This window comes from Solanum verrucosum, unplaced genomic scaffold (assembly GCF_900185275.1).
Source record: "Solanum verrucosum unplaced genomic scaffold, falcon-dt-bn FXZP01000545.1, whole genome shotgun sequence".
In the NCBI taxonomy this organism is placed as follows: domain Eukaryota; kingdom Viridiplantae; phylum Streptophyta; class Magnoliopsida; order Solanales; family Solanaceae; genus Solanum; species Solanum verrucosum.
The window spans coordinates 36,543-55,039 of NW_026020593.1; the positions used below are offsets into that span (position 1 = coordinate 36,543).

At 37.2% G+C, this 18,497-nt stretch overlaps 1 protein-coding gene and 1 long non-coding RNA gene across 4 annotated transcripts in view; one reads left to right on the forward strand and one right to left on the reverse strand.

Moving 5' to 3' along the window:
- Positions 1-1,118: 1,118 nt before the first annotated feature.
- Positions 1,119-18,497, reverse strand: part of LOC125811282 (uncharacterized) — a 31,166-nt gene continuing 13,787 nt past the window's right edge. Inside the window, exons 8-12 of one of the 3 annotated variants that reach the window (XR_007441909.1) lie at positions 17,283-17,374; positions 8,193-8,359; positions 3,964-4,115; positions 3,814-3,871; positions 1,608-1,721 (exon numbers count right to left, since the gene is read on the reverse strand). Coding sequence is in view for 2 of the 3 variants with exons in the window: in XM_049490785.1 (XP_049346742.1) it covers positions 1,417-1,721; positions 8,193-8,359; positions 17,283-17,374 (564 nt within the window). In the remaining variant the exon portion in view is untranslated. Of the gene's footprint in view, positions 1,722-3,812; positions 4,116-8,192; positions 8,360-17,282; positions 17,375-18,497 lie in introns of those variants that run through there. The other 2 variants (XM_049490785.1, XM_049490786.1) reach the window with 2 other exon arrangements.
- Positions 13,902-14,143, forward strand: LOC125811283 (uncharacterized). The gene is made up of 2 exons (XR_007441910.1): positions 13,902-13,993; positions 14,032-14,143. It is a non-coding gene; the product is annotated as an uncharacterized LOC125811283 (long non-coding RNA).

The following is an 18,497-nucleotide window of genomic DNA, read 5'->3' on the forward strand; positions in this document are numbered from 1 at the left end:
ATGATATGATTGATGAGTGCTGGTAATAATGTTTCACAGTTGTTACCAAAAAATATATTTTAATAATATAAATAACTGTATTTATGTTGTCAAACTTTTTATTGTCCTATCTTCAACAATACATACATGTATTATTTTTAAAAATTATTTTGTTATCGTCGCTCTTTGATAATCTCTATACAATTGGAGTAGGTAAGGATCCACCAAGTCATTATATGATATCATGACTTATCTTTTATATCTCAATTTACAATATGTGTTTAATTTATTTTTTTAATTATTGTAAAAATATAACCGCAGTCGTAATCTTGCATTATTGCAACTTAATTCTCTCATCTCGCAATGTCCTCTACAAGAATGAGAGTTCAAATACAAAAAATCTAATATTAACGGATTTTATGGGACACAAATTGCATTAGATGAGTGTCTGTACGAACATCGAAAAAATATCTCTAACTTTTGAATTTCGTGCATAACTATGTTTGAATATAATGCAAGTATTTCTTTCTCACTATGATTTACGACAAATGTATCTTTATTTATTTATTTTTATTATTGTGGCATTTATACAAAAAGAAAGTCACGTAATTTATGATCGAGTAGATTTGATATTGTTGGTTGAACCAATAATATTACTATAAGAATCATTGAATTTAGTATAAAACTATGATAATTAGATTGTCAATTAACTGAAGCTTTTCATATCAACATTTATGTTTTCAACTTTCTTTATCAATATGAGAATTTCTTTTTAGCAATGTTTCGGAAAAAGTAAAATCAAAATCGTATCCTAATTTGTGTTTCTCTTTTATTATATTATTTATTAATATATTTATCAAATAGTGACATTAATTATTTAAAAATATATTTAATTTTTTTCTTATAACCGCCCAAAGTCCTTACAGGTACACTAGTTAGTCTTATAATGCATATCTTTTTACTGCTCATATCTATTTCATGTTTGTCTTGTGGTTTTTGCGATTATACCTTCAAGTTTCTCTAATCTCATGGGTGGTTTAGGTCATCAGACCTATAGAAATCCATCGTTATTCTTTTTCCACCAATAAATTCTAATAACTGCAATGCGAATCTATGAATCTATGATTATGGTGAAAAGATATCTTGAAGATGAAACACTAAAATACAAAAGAACATTGATGAACTTGAATAATAAATATGTACAGTTCTTATAGACACACATTGAACTCTTACCAGTATTGTTCTCAATGCTAGTTCCTAAATCTGGCATGCAGCTCCAACAACTGTTACCAGCTACTTATACCTATAGTTAATCTTGTTAGCTAAGCTTAGGAGAAAATTGAATGGTAAAAGCTTGGAGCTAATTGGAAGAGAGTAGAACTCCCATCAAGGTTTAAAGGTGAAGCCTCGCATGATCAGAATAAGGGGAAGTTGCTACTAGCAATGCCGCCACTTAAACAAGCCAAGCCCACTACAACTCTCTGCATCATTAACATCTGTTGAGTCTGACCCGCTTCCAACTGATTCATCCGAACTCTCCTCTTGTAGAAGCTGAATTCTATCAGCATGTTTGATGATCCAGTCAGTGAATTCAGGAGACGAAGCTAATTCAGCTACAGCTTCCTTGGTAGACTCTTGCGTGAAATCTTCCCACTCCTTTGGCGAGAATCTCTTTCTGTTAGGTGTCTTGTGAAAAGTTGAATAGTATTCGCCCACTTTTTTACCCTTGCCATCTGAAAAACCTGGAAGGACCAAAATAAGCATCATAATGAAACTTGAGTGCTGCAATCTGCAAATCCCTAACATGGAGACCAAGAGCAAAAGGTGATAAAATATAATGGAAAATGGTCTGACACTGATAAAGTTGGAAACACAGGAAAAGGTGAACATATAATGTATATATACCACATTCAAACTAGTAGCATAAAAGACCTAATCAACGTTAAGGCAACCCATAACACATTGGTCAATCAATTTTTTCTTATGTGGTGGCCGTTGTGTGTGTGGGAGGGGGTCGGGGGATAAGTAGGACTTTAGACATGGATATCAAGCTCACAAGGCTGAATATTTTGCATCAGAAAATGGCTAGAAGCAACATAATTACTATAGTTTTGGGGGTATCCAAAATTATGAAACAGCCACAAAACATTGATAATTCAAGAGATCAATTACACCACGAGCCCAATTTATTGGACTCCTCTCTAGTGAACCATCCATCCATTTCTCCCAGTTGGCCCTTGTATGTTTTAGACATGTCTACTTTATAATTTAAGGGGACCAGATTTATTTGCTTAACTACAACTCTTAATCCAGGTTAATATCACTATTCTCTCATGTTCATTGCATTAGTTATACCTTTGGTTCCAACCACTTTACCCCTCCCTGCTTTCCAAAATCCATCTATGCTCTAGAAGGGTCTCAGTTTCAGAAATTATGTTTTTATGATCACACACGGTAGATGTGTACATTCACAATTTCACTTTACAAACAGAAATAACTTTCTCAAAGCACAAAGCTTTTTACATGTACAAAGGAAGAATTTTGAAAAGAAGAAACTTCAGAAGAATCAAGTATGATTTCAAATAGAATCCATCATCATGAATAGAACAAGCAAACCAAAAAAAGAAAAGGATTTCACATGGAAACCACAAATTCTCGGTCCAACTGCATCCACACACAAAACAAGTCCATTCAGCAAACTTGTCATTCCCAATTTCCACACTGCTCAACAGTAAATGCCTTTTGGCTAATTAATGTTGGTGTGGATTTTTCAACTAGAATGTACAACCACGTTCCTAATTTTTGTATCTCATATTTACAATGTAATGAAATCCCAAGTCTTCAAAATATTGGAATTTGAAGAAAACATTCAGAACTTCATGCTTTAGATGATTTGGGATATGTGAAACGTGAGAGGATGACGACTATCTGGCAGCAGAGAGGAGAGAGGATCCGATGGGAGAGTGGAGAAGAAAGAGAATGATTATTAACTTGGGTTAAGGTTGAAGTTAAGCAAATAACTCTGGCCCCTTAAATTTTAAAGGGGACACATGTAAGACATACAAGGGCCAACCGGGGGAAATGGAGGGATGACTCACAGTAGAGGAGCCAGAACCTCAATCAAATTCTAAGGTGGTGTGAAAAATTGGTGGTACTTACATTATCCAATTACAAGATGCCTTCTGAAAATCTTTATTTTTTCCCAATATATTTTTCCCTTTTTCTTTTTCCTTCTTTTTCTTTTTCTTTTTGCAAAAAGAAAACTTCCTCCTCCATTTATTTCCAACATGAAATGCTTTCCAATATGGTGCTTCCCTTCTAGATACTAGTACTTTCCAACTCTTCCTATTATCCTTTTTCCTTAATTTTTATTTTTTATTATTATTCCCCAAGCAGATTTTAGTTTACTGTATAGTAATTTGTAGGTCGGTGTTTTGATGGTGGTGATCAACACAGTGACTTTTTAAGCTATTATCATATTTCTTTGTGAGTTCTTAATATTTCAAATCTTATCTCCTATTGTTCATTGGTGGCATCTTTATCCCATAGGGAGTCAAAAGATATAAAACTTGGTTCTTCAAAAATAATTTTTCGTATTTTGCTATTTTTCTTTTCCATTAGTGTAAATATTTATTATAGAAAAGTACTCTCTAAATTCCTGTCTACCTTTTTTCAATATAAAGCATGTAGCAAATTATGAAGTTTGTATAACACATTTGTCGCACTGAAACTTATTTACGTTTTTCATCTGGAAAAAAAAATTTATTTAACTTCTGAAAGTTAATCATTGACTAAAATACAAAATAAATCAATTATGTAATTACACTTGTGCACCTGTTGGCTCTACAGATTTGTCCTAGTCTTCATACCAGATCTGTTTCTGATTTGAGCTCTTGACAAGTCAGAACCAGAGAAGATTGATGATTAGTGAACAGCTGTGGGTCTAAAAGAGTACAAAGATCCAAAGAGAACTCCATATCTCACCGGTTTGGCATCTCTGATGTCACTGTTTTTCCTTTCTTTCAGCTATGGAAATAAAACATGTAAGCTGTCCTCAGCTCCGATGATGTGAAAAAGGCTCAACGCTACCATGGATAACCCAAGATTTTGCTCAAGGAATGCCATGGATCTGCTAGCTAGGAAGAGGAAGACGGAGAGGTCATGAACTTTTTGCTCCTTTCCTAATCTGTCCTAAGTAACTAGTGGGGTTTTTGGGTCCAGTTTTTTATAGTTGTGGACTTTTTTCTTTGCTTTTTGTTCTGTTCAGATGTCGGTCCAGTTTTTTGTATATAACTTTGAAATTTTTTATAATTTCCCCCATTTTGGGGGTTCTAAGTTGAAAATAAAAAAACACTTGTGCAGTAAAATATGACATCGGGAATCATATTGTAATTACATTATGGCAAACAAAAATGTCTTTGTAATTACGTTATTGTATAATTATCATGGTGCATAATTAATAACACATGTAGTCCCTAAGTTAATTACACAATCGTTTCCAAACACACTTAGGCCCCATTTGTTTGTACTAAGATTAAGCATCTGAATCTGAATGCATATCTAAGTGATTAAGAAACGTCGATTAAAGTCTATAACTTGAAAGTGTGAAGGAGTATTTGAAGCTCATAAGGTTAAGACTATTAAGTGTATAAAGGTACTTCATATAGTTGAACAAGATTTGCATGCAATATTGAAGCTTAAGTATGTGAGCCAACCCACAATGGGTTTCAAGATTGTATGTGGTCTTTTCTGGTTCATAGATTGGTGGAGTGCAAGGCTTTAAGGCCTAAATTTAAACCTAAGTGTTCGACCATATATTACATCTTCACTACATTGAAGCACCTTGCAAACAGTGAGATTTTTCCAAGGATACGGCCATCTACGAGAGGTTTTACGGACATAGAAGTCGTTCTACAACCGTGTATTTGACCGTAGAAAAGATCGAAGAAGCTGAATTTGCAGAATCGGAAAATTTTTACAATCCATGGTGGGATCCACAACAAGTTTCACGCCTGTAGATGTTTTACGGCCAATTGCCAATCCGTGGATTTAAGCAGGCATAAAGTTTATGAAAGCTTAAAACATGCTCTAAAGCTGATTTCTCATCATTTTTTTCACATAACTCACCCATAAGCTCTCCAAGGGGGGTTTCTACGATGTCCAAGGTAAGGATCATTCATGGTTCAGGCTCGATTTTTGCCTGTTTTCGACGTGGTTGCTAATTAAAACTTTCTTCACTTCTAGTTTGAAGCACCATATACCAGCAAAGCTCTGGTTGCTAGTGTACTAAGCAAGGATCATCATATTGCCTCAAATCTAGTGTATCATAAAAGAACTAAACATATTGAGGCTAACTGTCATTTTATTTGTAAGTGTGAGAAATATTGAAGAAAAATATTATTGAATGTGTATCTACATTAGTGTTGTGAAAAGCAACAAAAAGCGTGCTTAAAGCGCGAAGCAAGGCGCAAGCACTGCACTTTTATGCTCTGAAGCGAGGCGCTACTGAAAAAGCGAAAGCTTCAGTAGGCAAAGCGAGAAGCGCGCTTAAAGCAAAGGCGACAAAAAGCTCGCTTAAATGAGATAAGCGCTAGTTAAGGTTAAAAAAATTCTGTAAGGTATTTTTTAAAATTTATGTAAGTATACTCGGGCAACATCTTTCCAATTATTTTTCCTCCTTGGTCGACTTGCTGCGACACTCTACAGGTTAGTTCTCTTCTTCTCTTCTCTTCATCTCTTCTTCTCTTTGGTCGACTATTGCTCTGTTTTTTTCTCTTCTTCTCTTTGGTCGACTGCTGCTCTTCTTTTTTCCTCTTCTTCTTTTCTTCTCTTTGGTTGACTGCTGCACTGTTTTTCTTTTTTTGTTTTGCTGGCTGCTGCTATGTTTTGTCTCTGTACTTTTTTTCCTTTGTTTTTTTGTTGTTCTGTGACAGAGTTACTGCTGCGCTGTTTATAATGCTATGCTCTGTTTTTTTCTTTTTTTTTGTTTTGCTGGCTCCTGCTCTGTACTGTCTCTATATTTTTTTGCTGTTCTGTTACTGAGTTACTCTTCTATTTTTGCTTGTAGTAAGTTGTATTTCTTATTCAATGTCACAATGAAGAATAGGAGTTTGATCCTTTGTGATTTGGTTATGTATTTGTTTTATATGTTATGACTTGTGAGGATTATTGACTATCTATTTACTTTTTAATCTAAGAATATGTTACCTCTATTTAGTTATTTAATTTTTTTTTATTTTTATACTAGATACCGCTTTAATTGAAAAAAGTGTGTGCTTTGCTTCTCGCTTCACAGCGAGCCCTCATCACTTTTTTTCGCTTTTCGCTTCCCAAAAAATTGCTACATTATTACATTGAAACCCTATTTATAGCCACTACACTAGACTCCTTTTCCAACTAGGACACTACAATACAATCCTTTTCTAAGTAGATTTCTATATACTATTTCTATTGGTATTCCTATTCTAAGTAGGATTGTATATATTATTCTTGTTCATATTCCTATTCTAAACTCTCCCTCAAGCTGGTGCATACAAGTTATATGTATCTAGCTTGTTACAAATGTAATTAATACGAGGATCGATGAGGGGCTTAGTGAGATATTTGCAAGTTGATCACTCGACTTCACAAAATTGACAGTCAATCTCAATGTGCTTAGTCTTCTCATGAAATACTGAATTTTGATGCATAATGTCTACCAAACATAGAGTGATAAATTCCCGGTGTTGAACTTCCCAAACCAAGCTTGAGAAACCTGTTTCAGACCATTTACGTAATCGACATACAAGGCTACGAAACTTCCCTTGAGCAACAAAATTAGATGGTTGTTGCTCCATATAGACTTCTTCACACTGCAGCAATCACCAGAAAGTGCTCAAAATCTGGTCTAAAATAATTGGATCGTCTTGGAATCAATAGATGAGTCGATGTTAAACAAGAAAGTCATCGAAAAACCAACTGAAACATGCTCATGCGTTGGCTTATTAAATTTGATGGTTGAAAGTGGTCACAATTTGAGAAATACAATTATATGAGTAGGGTTAGAATGATTGCATGACCCTACTGAAAAATAGAAATTATATGAGTAGGGTTAGAATGATTGCATGACCCTACTGAAAAATAGAAATTATATGGGTAGGGTCAAATTGACGATACGACCTACTGAAAAGGAGAAATTATGTGTAAGATCGAAATGATGGCACAACCCTACATAAATTAGAAAGTAGTCACCGAAAAAATGGCACGGTACTACACAAATCGAATATGAAAAAGCAGTCACTAGAAAGATGGCACGGTGCTACACAAATAAGATATGAGAAAGTAGTTACTGGAAAAATGCACGGTGCTACACAAATCAGATGTGAAAAAGTGCTCCGAAAAAATGCACATTACTATGCAAATTAAATATGAGAAAGTAGTCACTGAAAAGATGCATAGTGCTATCGGCTACGGAAATTAAATATGAGACAATAGTCACCAGATAGATACACGGTGACCCAACTTTCGCTAACATAAACATTGGTCAGACGGGTGGCAATGAGGAATAGACGCCCGCCGGTAGCGGAAGCTCTTTGATTCTTTACCAAGATCGAAGAGGCTCTGATACCATGTGAGAAATATCGAGGAAACATATTATTGAATGTGTATCTACATTATTACATTAAGACTCTATTTATAGACACTACACTAGACTCCTTTTCCAGACACTACAATACAATCCTTTTTCTAAGTAGATTTTTGTATACTATTTTTATTTCTATTCCTATTCTAAGTAGGATTGTATATATTATTCTTGTTCCTATTCCTATTCTAAACAGTAAGATTCAAGAAAACTTGATTTCCACCGACAATGTGAAGAAAGGAGAGCAACTAGTTGATTTGCTCACAAAGGCGATGAGTGAGACTCGAGTTAATTACCTTTGTAGCAAGTTAGGTGTGATTAATATCTATACTTCAACTTGAGGGGGAGTATTACAAAATGTATATAGACATCATTCTTAGTAATGTAGCCATAATTGGGTAGCAGATTTGTAGCAAGCCTTCTTTATTTTCTTTCCTAAGTTGGCACATAATGTATTGTATTTATATCTTGCTTATCTATTGGATTAAGACATTTAACTTCCAGTCAATCACACACATGAACCTTTAGCATCCATTGTAAGTTGGACAAGTATAAATGTGGTACCCTAATAAATATAAAGTAGAGCTAATACCTTTGACAGGAGAATCAGACCATGCAGATGAGCTCGGGCTACTGTATGGAACTCCAACCGAACCAAACTTTCTAGATTTGCTAAAGAACTCAGCACGTTTTCTATTCATGTTTATCTGCTTACTACTCTTTGCCCAAACATCTCCGATTCCAGAATATGACAAATCCCTGCATGCAACGTACAGATGTGTGAACAAAGAGCACTACACGTTTCAAACCAAGAAACAGTTCTAGCATCATATTTTACGTGATTTGAGAGAAGAGAAAGAAAAGAAAAAGAAGACCCCTTAAAATGGAAGTGATTGGAGGTTAGGCAGACAAAAGGATTCTATCTATAGCAAGGAGATTGGCTTAATATTCTCGCTTACCACATTTAGGAAAAGTAAAAGGAAACAGATTCAGACAAAGGCCGTTACACTAAATATCAAATGATAAGATAAAAACATGGGATATACAGGTGGAAGCATCTTTTGGCAAGCAAAAACAGGGAGTTCCACCTGGCTAGTAAGCAGCACAACAGCCTACTCAGGAACAAAAAGAGACATCAGGAAAGATAGACAATGAAAAGCAGCAAGTTGATAAGAATACAGATATACAGGAAATACACAATGTGAAAGACTAACAAACAAAGGAAAGAAACATCACAATAAAGTGGACACTGTGGAGTTGGTGATCAATACAGAAGGGATAAATGATCAAGTGGAAGCAATAAAAGTAATAGATCAATCAGTAGAAAGCAAGGAGAAGGAAAAACAAGATAATAACAAGAAAACGGCCCATTCAGAGCTGTTGGTAAACAAACAGAAAATAGAGCAACTCCAAAGGATGTGACAAAACTGAGACACAATTGACAGACAAGGTCTCTGACTTGGTACAAAATGTTAAAGAGGTACAACTCAAAGACACGGGACCACAAAGTACAGAACTACAGAAGGAGCACGGGGCAACAAAGTACAGAACTACAGAAGGAGATTATATGTTATCAAAAACTTCCTTACTTATTCCCAATCCTGAGATCATTCCCCTCTAGAGTTAGAATTTTCACAAACAGAAGAAAAGATATCAAGCCATTCAGGTTCTTGAATTTCTGCACAAAACATGAGACTTTTAAAGCTTTGATTCAAGAGAACTGGAATGCTGAGTTTTGTGGCAATCCCTTCATTGTTTTTCAACATAAATTGAAAAAGGTGAAAAGAGCTCTACTGAAGTGGAGTAAAGACACTTGATGAATTATATTTCAAGGGCAATTTGAAGAAGATCCAAGTCCTCCAAAAAGGAAAAGTTTATATAAAGTGCAAGCAAAACTCAGCAAAGATATCTACATTTGGAGGAAAAACACTGGAAACGCAGGTGTTTAAAGTGGCTTCAAGATGGTGAAAGGAACACAAAGTTTTCCATGCTTATGTGAATGGTAGAAGAAAGAAGCTAAGACTCACAGATATTCAATGCAGAAGGGGACAGACAGACATCAAGGAGATAGCAGATGAGGCTATTAGTTTCTTTCAGAAACAATTAACTGAGCAGCATATGTCAGAAGATTTTAACCTACTCAAACACATTACTAATTTGATTGATGAAGAGAAGCACATAAAGTTAACTGAATTAACAACAAAAGATGAGATTAAAATGGCAGTTTTTGAGCTGAGTGGAGAAAGTTGTAGTGGTCCTGATGGCTTAACAGGGAAGCTCTATCAAACAGGTTGAGAAACTTTAAAAGAAGATGATCAATATAGTGAGGGCTTTCTTTGTTGGACAGGATATTCCCAAGTCCATCATATACACTATCCTGGTTTTATTACCTAAGAAGGAGAAGATAAACATCTTTTCAGATGTAAGATCAATAAGCCTGAACAACTTTAGCAATAAGATCTTATTCAGGGTGTTGCATGATGATTGGTGAATCTATTACCTGGTATTATATCACCAAATCAAGCAGGTTTTGTTAAAGGAAGAAGCATTGTAGAGCATGTGTTATAACTTACGAGCAAGGGACATAAGAAAGAGGACCAAAACACCTAATGTAGTGATAAAGCTTGATATGACAAAGGCATATGATAGATTATCTTGGTTGTTTATCACCAAAGTGCAATTTGGATTCTCAAAGGTGATCGTTGATATGGTTTAACAGAACCTTGTCACATAACTGGATGGCTAGATATGATAAAATACCTGGAGACCTACAAACCAACACTGTACTATAAAACGATACAACGGACTTTGCCAGAGGTCGGAAGCAACAAGTGCAACACAGATTGGGCCAGCAGGGGCTATCCTGGTAGAAGTTCATATGGTTTTTGCTTAAGGAATCACCATGGAGACTTGTTAAACGCTCAAGTAAAGGACCGGAGCTCCTCTTTACCTTCTTTTTTTCTCTGTCTTTTTTCATTGATGGATAATCGAATCTATTTCAGATTAGGGGGCAAGTCCTATGATCTAACTGAGTCCAAATCTTGCTCGGAGACTTGGTATGACTGGGTGGAAAGTTCGAAAAGCCAGATGAGGAGGATGGTGTTGAGCAAAGGAGCTCTTTTTTGGTTATGCACAAGGTTGAAAGAAGCTACTGCCATAAAGGGAAGAAGCTTTAAATCTTAGAGGAGTAGAGTTATCTCTACCAACATTTACTGCTCTTTAAAGTTCAACAAATATGGCAGATTCATTTCAATTATTACGGTTAATGCCAAACAAGAGCAGTCATCATCATGCCAGAAAACAAACTTGATGAAGGTTGGAGTGGTCTTGTGACTATGATTGAAAACTTCATTAATAGAGATACAGGAGTACAAGGTGCAATAAATACTACTAGGGATGCTTCAAAGAAGCCTTGCATAAAAGTAAATGGACTCAGAGAGTCTGAAATAGACATGGAGCAAGTGACCCTAAAAGCAGCCTCAAAAATAGAGGGGAATGATTTTCTCAACAGATGCCTGGTCGGATGCTTTACTGACTATGTCCAGATACCCACTCGGAATGACGTGAGAAAATGGGCTCAACAGATGTGGAAAGGGGCTCAAAATCTTCAGGTCTATGATATGAATGGAGTCCAATTTTTGTTTGAATTCCAATCCAGAAAAGCTGCTCAGCATATCCTGTTGGGGGATTGGAGAAGACAAGGAAGCAGACTTTTGTTAGAATGGTGGTCTCCAAAAGCAGGTGCTTTTCCAGATCACAAAACTTTCGACTGGTTTTGGATTAGGGTTTTAGGGCTTCCATTGCACTTATGGTCGGAAAAAGTGATGAAGGAGATTGGGGAAAAATGTGGCGGTTGGATTGAAAAACGAGGAGGAAACTAAACTCAAAAATCATCTTAGATGAGCAAGAATTCGAGTTAAAGGACCCAGAGAGCAGATCCCTTCCACAATCGAAGTAGATGATGGAGATTATACCTTCTCGTTGCCGGTTTGGTGTGAATCACCGGCGAGGTACTAAAGGAGTGGGGTGGATGAGAACAATAATCGAGATGTCAGGGATGTCTCTGGGTAAGAGTGTGGCAGTCTGCCACAGCCCATGAAGGAGAAAGAGACTATTCATATGATAACCCAGGGGTCTGAAAGGGATATTACATCAAGCATTAACGAGAAAAGGAGATAAGGATTGATGTGACTAGTGGGACCCCTTCTGATGGCTCATTTAATTCTAAGGAGCCGTTGGGTCATATCTTTATTTCTGCTGGGCCAAATATCTCATTAAATCTTGTTGGGCGTTCAGCTCAAAGGATTCAGTCTTTTAAGACTTATCAAAAACATTTTGTGAAACCTTTTACTTATTTCATTAATGTAGAACTCGGGAAGGATTACTCCTTGAAAGCTCTTTCTCCCTTTGGAGATAATGTAGAAGAGGCCATGCGAATGACCACCACCTCAGTAGACAGGGAAGAGGCTTTTATTTTGCCACCAGAGTCCAGCGAACTTCTGAATATCAACATGCAACAGGACAATGACAAAATTGGAAGGGATGATTTTTGACCTTTAGACCCCGGAGGAGATAAGTTTGGGGGGGGTGCAACAGTGGGCATCTAACTGTTTACAGTGACCCAACAGCACTTAACATCGAAGAATTACAGGGGGAGGGCTACATAGAGGACAAGGCAACGCTTTGGGTTCACTCCAATGTTATTAAACTCAGTCAGCGATTCGGAGCAGCTTTCACAGGTTGTGAAAAAATTGCTTTTCGTTTATTCATGAAGGTGGACGAGAAGAGGGGTAAGGAGCAACAACAACACAAGGGCGACAAATCAATAAAAAACAAAGACTTGGTGCCTAAAGAGGTTAGAAATCTGGTCTTTGACATGAACTTCAAAGACGGAGAGTCTAGGAGCAGGGGGAGAAACTACTCCTTAAGTTATCAATGAAAATAAAAATTCTTTCATGAAATGTCAGGGGTCTTAATAGGGAGAACAAGAGATGTCTTGTAAGGAACTTTTACAACAGTGGGGGGGAGATATTCATGTAATTCAAGAAACTAAGCTAGATGGGGAAACTCTAATTTAGTTGAACAACTTTGCTTTAACAGATGGATGGGGGAGATACATATGGAGGCTATAGGAAGTTGTGGGGGGATAGCAGTGTTATGGGATAAAAGGAATTGGTTGGGTGAATTGGTTGACAGTGGTGACCAAATGATTACATGTAAATTTGTCGGCATTAACCAAGACCTCACCTGGTATCTGAGTGCGGTTTACGCTGAGTGTGGAAGAATCGAAAGGAGGAATCTTTGGCTGGAATTATCTGCTATTAGAAGTCAGTGTGATGGGCCTTGGGTAGTATGTGGGGATTTTAATGTTACTAGATACCCAACTGAGAGGACAAATGGACATAGAATCACAGGTGCAATGGCTGAATTTTTTAAATGGATTAATGAGATGGAATTGTTTGACCCTCCTTTATTTGGAGGATCTTACACCTGGAGGAGGGGAGAAAATCATATGAGTGCTTCTACAATTGATAGATGTTTGTTTTGTTCCCAATGGGAGGAGCTTTTCCTTCAGATCAAACACAATCTTCTTCCCAATGTTGGATCTGATCATAGACCTATCATGCTTGTTTGTGGGGATTGGAAAATTAAGAAGTCCTATTTCAAATTTGAGCAGTGGTGGTTAGGTGCGGAGGGTTTTAAAGATAAGGTGCGAGTTTGGTGGGCTTCGTTTCAGGTCAGTGGCACCCCTGCTTCCATTTTAGCCACTAAACTGAAGCTTTTAAAAGACAAACTGAAGGAGTGGAACAGGGAAAGGAATGTCAGTTGGAGGAAAAAGGAGGAAATCTTGAATGAAATCTCAATGCTAGAGAACAATCAAGATCAGAGGCTGCTCACTGAGGACGAACTGGCCCAAAAGTCCAATTATTTTTGGACTTTGAGAAGCTGGCTAGAAATGAGGAGATAGCTTGGAGGCAAAGGTCCAGAGTTCAATGGTTAAAAAGTGGAGATAAGAACACTAAATATTTCCACAGGATTGCCACAGCACACAAGAGTTTCAATGCTATTGACTCTCTAGAAGTGGAGGGTGAAACAATTACTGATCCTGCAGTGATAAAAGAGAACATTCAGAACTTCTATCAAAACCTATACAAGGAACCGGAAAATTGGAGACCTGACTTTAACCTCCATGAGGCTCCAGGAATTACCAATGAGGAACAAGAACGGTTGCGAAGGCAATTTGAAGAGGAGGAAGTTCTTAACAGTATCAAGCTCTGTGCCAGTGACAAGGCACCTGGCCCGGATGGATACCCTATGTGTTTCTACCAGTGTTTTTGGGAGGTCCTGAAGGAAGATATCATGAACACTTTGCAACATTTTCATTCTCACCAGGTCTTTGAAAGAAGTTTCAATGCTTTCATTCTCACCAGGTCTTTGAAAGAAGTTTCAATGCGACTTATGTGGCTCTCATTCCCAAGAAAATTGGAGCTGCTGCATTAAGGGATTATAGACCTATCAGTCTCATCAGTGGGGTCTGTAAAAATCATTGCCAAAGTGCTGACAGAAAGGTTGAAAAGGGTAGTAAATAAATTGGTGAACACTCATCAGATGGCGTTTATTAAAGGAAGACAGATTATGGACGCTGCTCTTATAGCCAATGAATGTGTGGATACTAGATTGAGAGGGGAGGTGCCAGGCATTATGTGCAAGCTAGATATAGAGAAGGCTTATGATCACGTGAACTGGGATTTTTTGCTAAACATTCTCAGACAGATGGGATTCAGTGAAAGGTGGTTGAAATGGATTGGCTTTTGTATTAAAACTGTTAGGTTCTCCATACTTGTAAATGGAGAACCTGTGGGTTTTTTTCCGTCAGAGAGGGGTCTTGGACAAGGTGACCCTCTCTCCCCTTTCCTATTCATCATTGCCATGGAGGGTTTCAACAGTATGATGAGGATTGCAATTAGCAACAGGTGGATAAAGGGATTCAAGGTTAGCAGCGGAGCAGGAGTAGATATGGAAGTATGTCATCTGTTGTATGCAGATGATACTGTGATATTTTGTGAGGCTATAGCTGAACAAATTTGCTATATCAGGATGATACTAATTGTTTTTGAAGCCATTTCTGGTTTAAGCGTTAACTGGAGGAAAAGTAACCTCTTTCCTATTAAAGAAGTGGTGCAGATGGAGGAACTAGCTGGTACCTTGGGGTGTAAGGTAGACAAATTACCAACAGTCTATCTAGGCATGCCATTAGGCAACAAACACAAAGAATTGATTATCTGGGATAGGATTTTGGAAAAGACGGACAAGAAGTTGGCAAACTGGAAGACACAATACTTGTCTCTTGGAGGCAGTCTCTCTTTGATAAATGCAGTTTTGGACTCGCTTCCCACATATGTGATGTCCCTATTCCCTATTTCAATAAGTGTAGTCAAGAAGTTGGACCGATTAAGAAGAAGTTTTATTTGGTTTGGGAACAAGGAGGGAAAGGGGTATCATTTGGTAGAATGGCAGACTGCACAATTACGCAAGGAGGCTGGTGGTTTAGGAGTAAGGAATCTGAAACTGCAGAATGATTGCTTGCTCATGAAATGATTATGGAGATTAAATGGAAATGAACATGCTCTATGGAAGGAGGTAATCCTGAATAAGTATGGCCAGACAGAGCAATGGTGTACCAATGCAGTATCAACCACCTATGAAACATCGGTATGGAGATCTATAAGGAATCTTTGGCGTAGACAACAACAACAACAACAACAACCCAGTGAAATCCCACTAGGTGGGGTCTGGGGAGGGTAAATAGTACGCAGACCTTGCCACTACCTCGTGGAGGTAGAGAGGCTGTTTCCAGGAGACCCTCAGCTCAAGAACATCAAATCTAAGTGACAGGAGAGATATATATAAAACAAAACAGCCAATACAAAAGATAGCGTATAATCAACAAATGAGACAATAACATCAAGAAAGATATTGGGAGTGAAACGCAGTAAACAGCATAAGGTTAGGACTACTCCAAACGCTAACAACCCAAACCCTCTCAAGGGAAGACACACGCTAACCCTACTAACCTTCAACCTTAATACGCGACCTCCACTCCTTCCTATCTAGAGTCATGTCCTCGGTAATGTGAAGCATAGCCAAGTCTTGTCTAATCTTTGGCGTAGACTAGTAAAGAATTCATATTATGAGGTGGCTGGGAACAAAATACTATTTTGGAAGGACCTATGGATTGGACAAGAAGTTTTAATGCAAGTTTTCCCTGATCTGGCCAATATATGCACTAACCTTGAGGTTGCAGTGGCTGATAGCTGGTCCCCACAGGGATGGAACTTCTTCTTCAGGAGGCATCTTAATGACTGGGAAGTATGCAGGTTTGTGGAGCTATTGCAGATGATTGATGGTTTCAAAGGCACTACTGTAGAGGATGACACTTTTAGATGGAAACATGATAAGGATGGCAAGTTCTCTGTAGGTAGAATTTATAGGAAAGAGGTATTCCGGATGCCTGAGAACAAAATAGGTCCTTGGAAGCATGTATGGAAAAGAATGGCTCCTACTAAGGTCAAGTGCTTTGCTTGGTTAGTAATCAGTAAAGCTTGCCTCACTCATGAGATCCTGCAGAAAAAGGGATTGCCAATTGTGTCCAGATGCATGTTATGTAGTGACGCTAGAGAGACAAATAATCATCTGTTCCTCCATTGTAAAGTCACATCTCAACTTTGGACTATGTTCCTCAGTTTAACAGAGACAAAATGGTCAATGCCAGAGCACACAGCAAACTTGTTAAGTTGCTGGATTAGGAGAGGGGGAAGCAAGACACAGAAGAAGTGGTGGAGAATAATCCCACACTGTATCTGGTGGACTATCTGGAGGGAGAGGAATGGAAGAAACTTTGCAGATAGATTCAACAACATTCAGAAAATCAAAGAGAGCTGCATAACAACTTTCTACTTTTGGTGTAAAGAACATTGTATAGAAAATGCTGAACAATTAGTAGATCTTTTAGGATTACTGTAATTAGTCTCTTGTTCTAGCTTGTTACTTCCTTTTTGGAGGTCTCCAGCATACCTTAATGCTGAGGAATACAACATTACCAGTTTCAAAAAAACAAAAAAAAAAACGCTCAAGCAAAGGAACTACCAAAAAATCACCTTACATTCCTTGGGCAAATTCTGCCATTTTTCGTTATCATTCATGCCATATGGGGTACATACCTTTAAATTAAATATTCTTTAAACTTTTATAACATGAATATTATTAAATATAATTTTTTGGTTAAGTTTTGTCTATAACAACCAAATAAAATTTAAATGCTAATGGTGTTATAGGCGTATACAATAACATTCAAAATAAGATCTGGACAAACGAGGTTGTTATAGAGAGGCCTCACTGTAATTCCACTATACACACTTGTTAGGGGGATGAAGAACAAAGAATTTTCAAAGGATAGAAAAGAGCCAAAGGATATCTTTCAGTCATGTGTATTTTGGTGTAAACATAGTTGTACAGATTTTTGAAAGTTAAATGTTGTACATGATGTTGTCATTGGTGTGTAGATTAAAGACAGATTATTTATTTATCAAAAAAGGACGAAAGAATTGAGGCCAATTATACTGCATAACAGAGAATGACCATGAAGAAACAATTCAAAGGAGAACTTAAGACAAGAAATTACCTTGACGCATGCCGCTGCACAGAAGTTACAGCAAAGCAAATAAGCCACCAAGAACTGAGCACCAAGATCGCTAAAGGAGAATCAAGTGTGCTCTAGCAAAGAAAAAGACAAAATTAAGTGCACTATATCTTATGTTAATAACAGCGTCAAGCATGTGTCCGCATGTGTATTAGATTAATTTGACTACATCATAGTGCAAAAATATACATGGCACATCAGAATTTTCACAGATACTTCATCCCTTCCTAGTTATTTTTCTATTATATAAACCATAAAAATCATTTTATAGATAGCACACCAAGATGATGCCAAAATTACATTGTCTAGCATTGAGCTTCTAGAAAGTCTTCCCAACCCCAAAAGTATAGATGACGTAAAAGAGAGTTCTTGATCTTCAACAATGGTTTTCAGTTCCTTATTTCTTTAATCAAGTAATAATACTTTATTAACAATGGACACAAAACATATACTTGTATATAAGGAGTAAACCAAAAAGTAGAGAACTTCACAATGTATATGATTTTCTAAGAATGACATTAATTCTTCTATACCTAAAGGAAACTTATGGGTGCAGCAGCAAAAGAGAACAAGGGATAAGATGCTATCCTCAAGTATGCAAAATCCTTCTCTATTCCATCAAGGTTCTCCTAAATCTTTCTCCATACGATCAAAATAAGTGCTACTAGAGCAATATCCCACGCCCTGACCCTACTCCCCATGCCTACCCTGAATGATTGTATTCCCGAAAAACTATATTAAATGATAAAGACGAAGATAAAGTAGTACAAGTAGGTGTGTCACCTACTTAAGAACAGTGTTATCAAAAGCGCGCTTAAGCCCTGAAGCGAGGCTTAAAATGTGTTGAGCGCTTCGCCTCGCTTCATGTGCGCTTCAGTGTCGTCATCAAGGTTCTAAGGCAAACGTTTCCTTGCCAATGAGCCTCTTATGAAGAAGTGAAACTAACTAATTGATATTTCACTTGATCATAAATTTTTTTCAATTTCTTTGGTCATATATTTGTCATTCATGTTTATAATTATTAGTCTCGGACTAAACATATATATTTATATTCTTTTCTCCCTTTGCACCTTTTTTCATTAAAGTCCACGCTTTATTTCTCTTAGCGCTTAAAGCCCCCACGGACCTTAGAGCTTTTTTGCGCATTTCGCCTTTGATAACACTGCCTAAGAATACAAGGCCAAAGTTAAGAAAGCA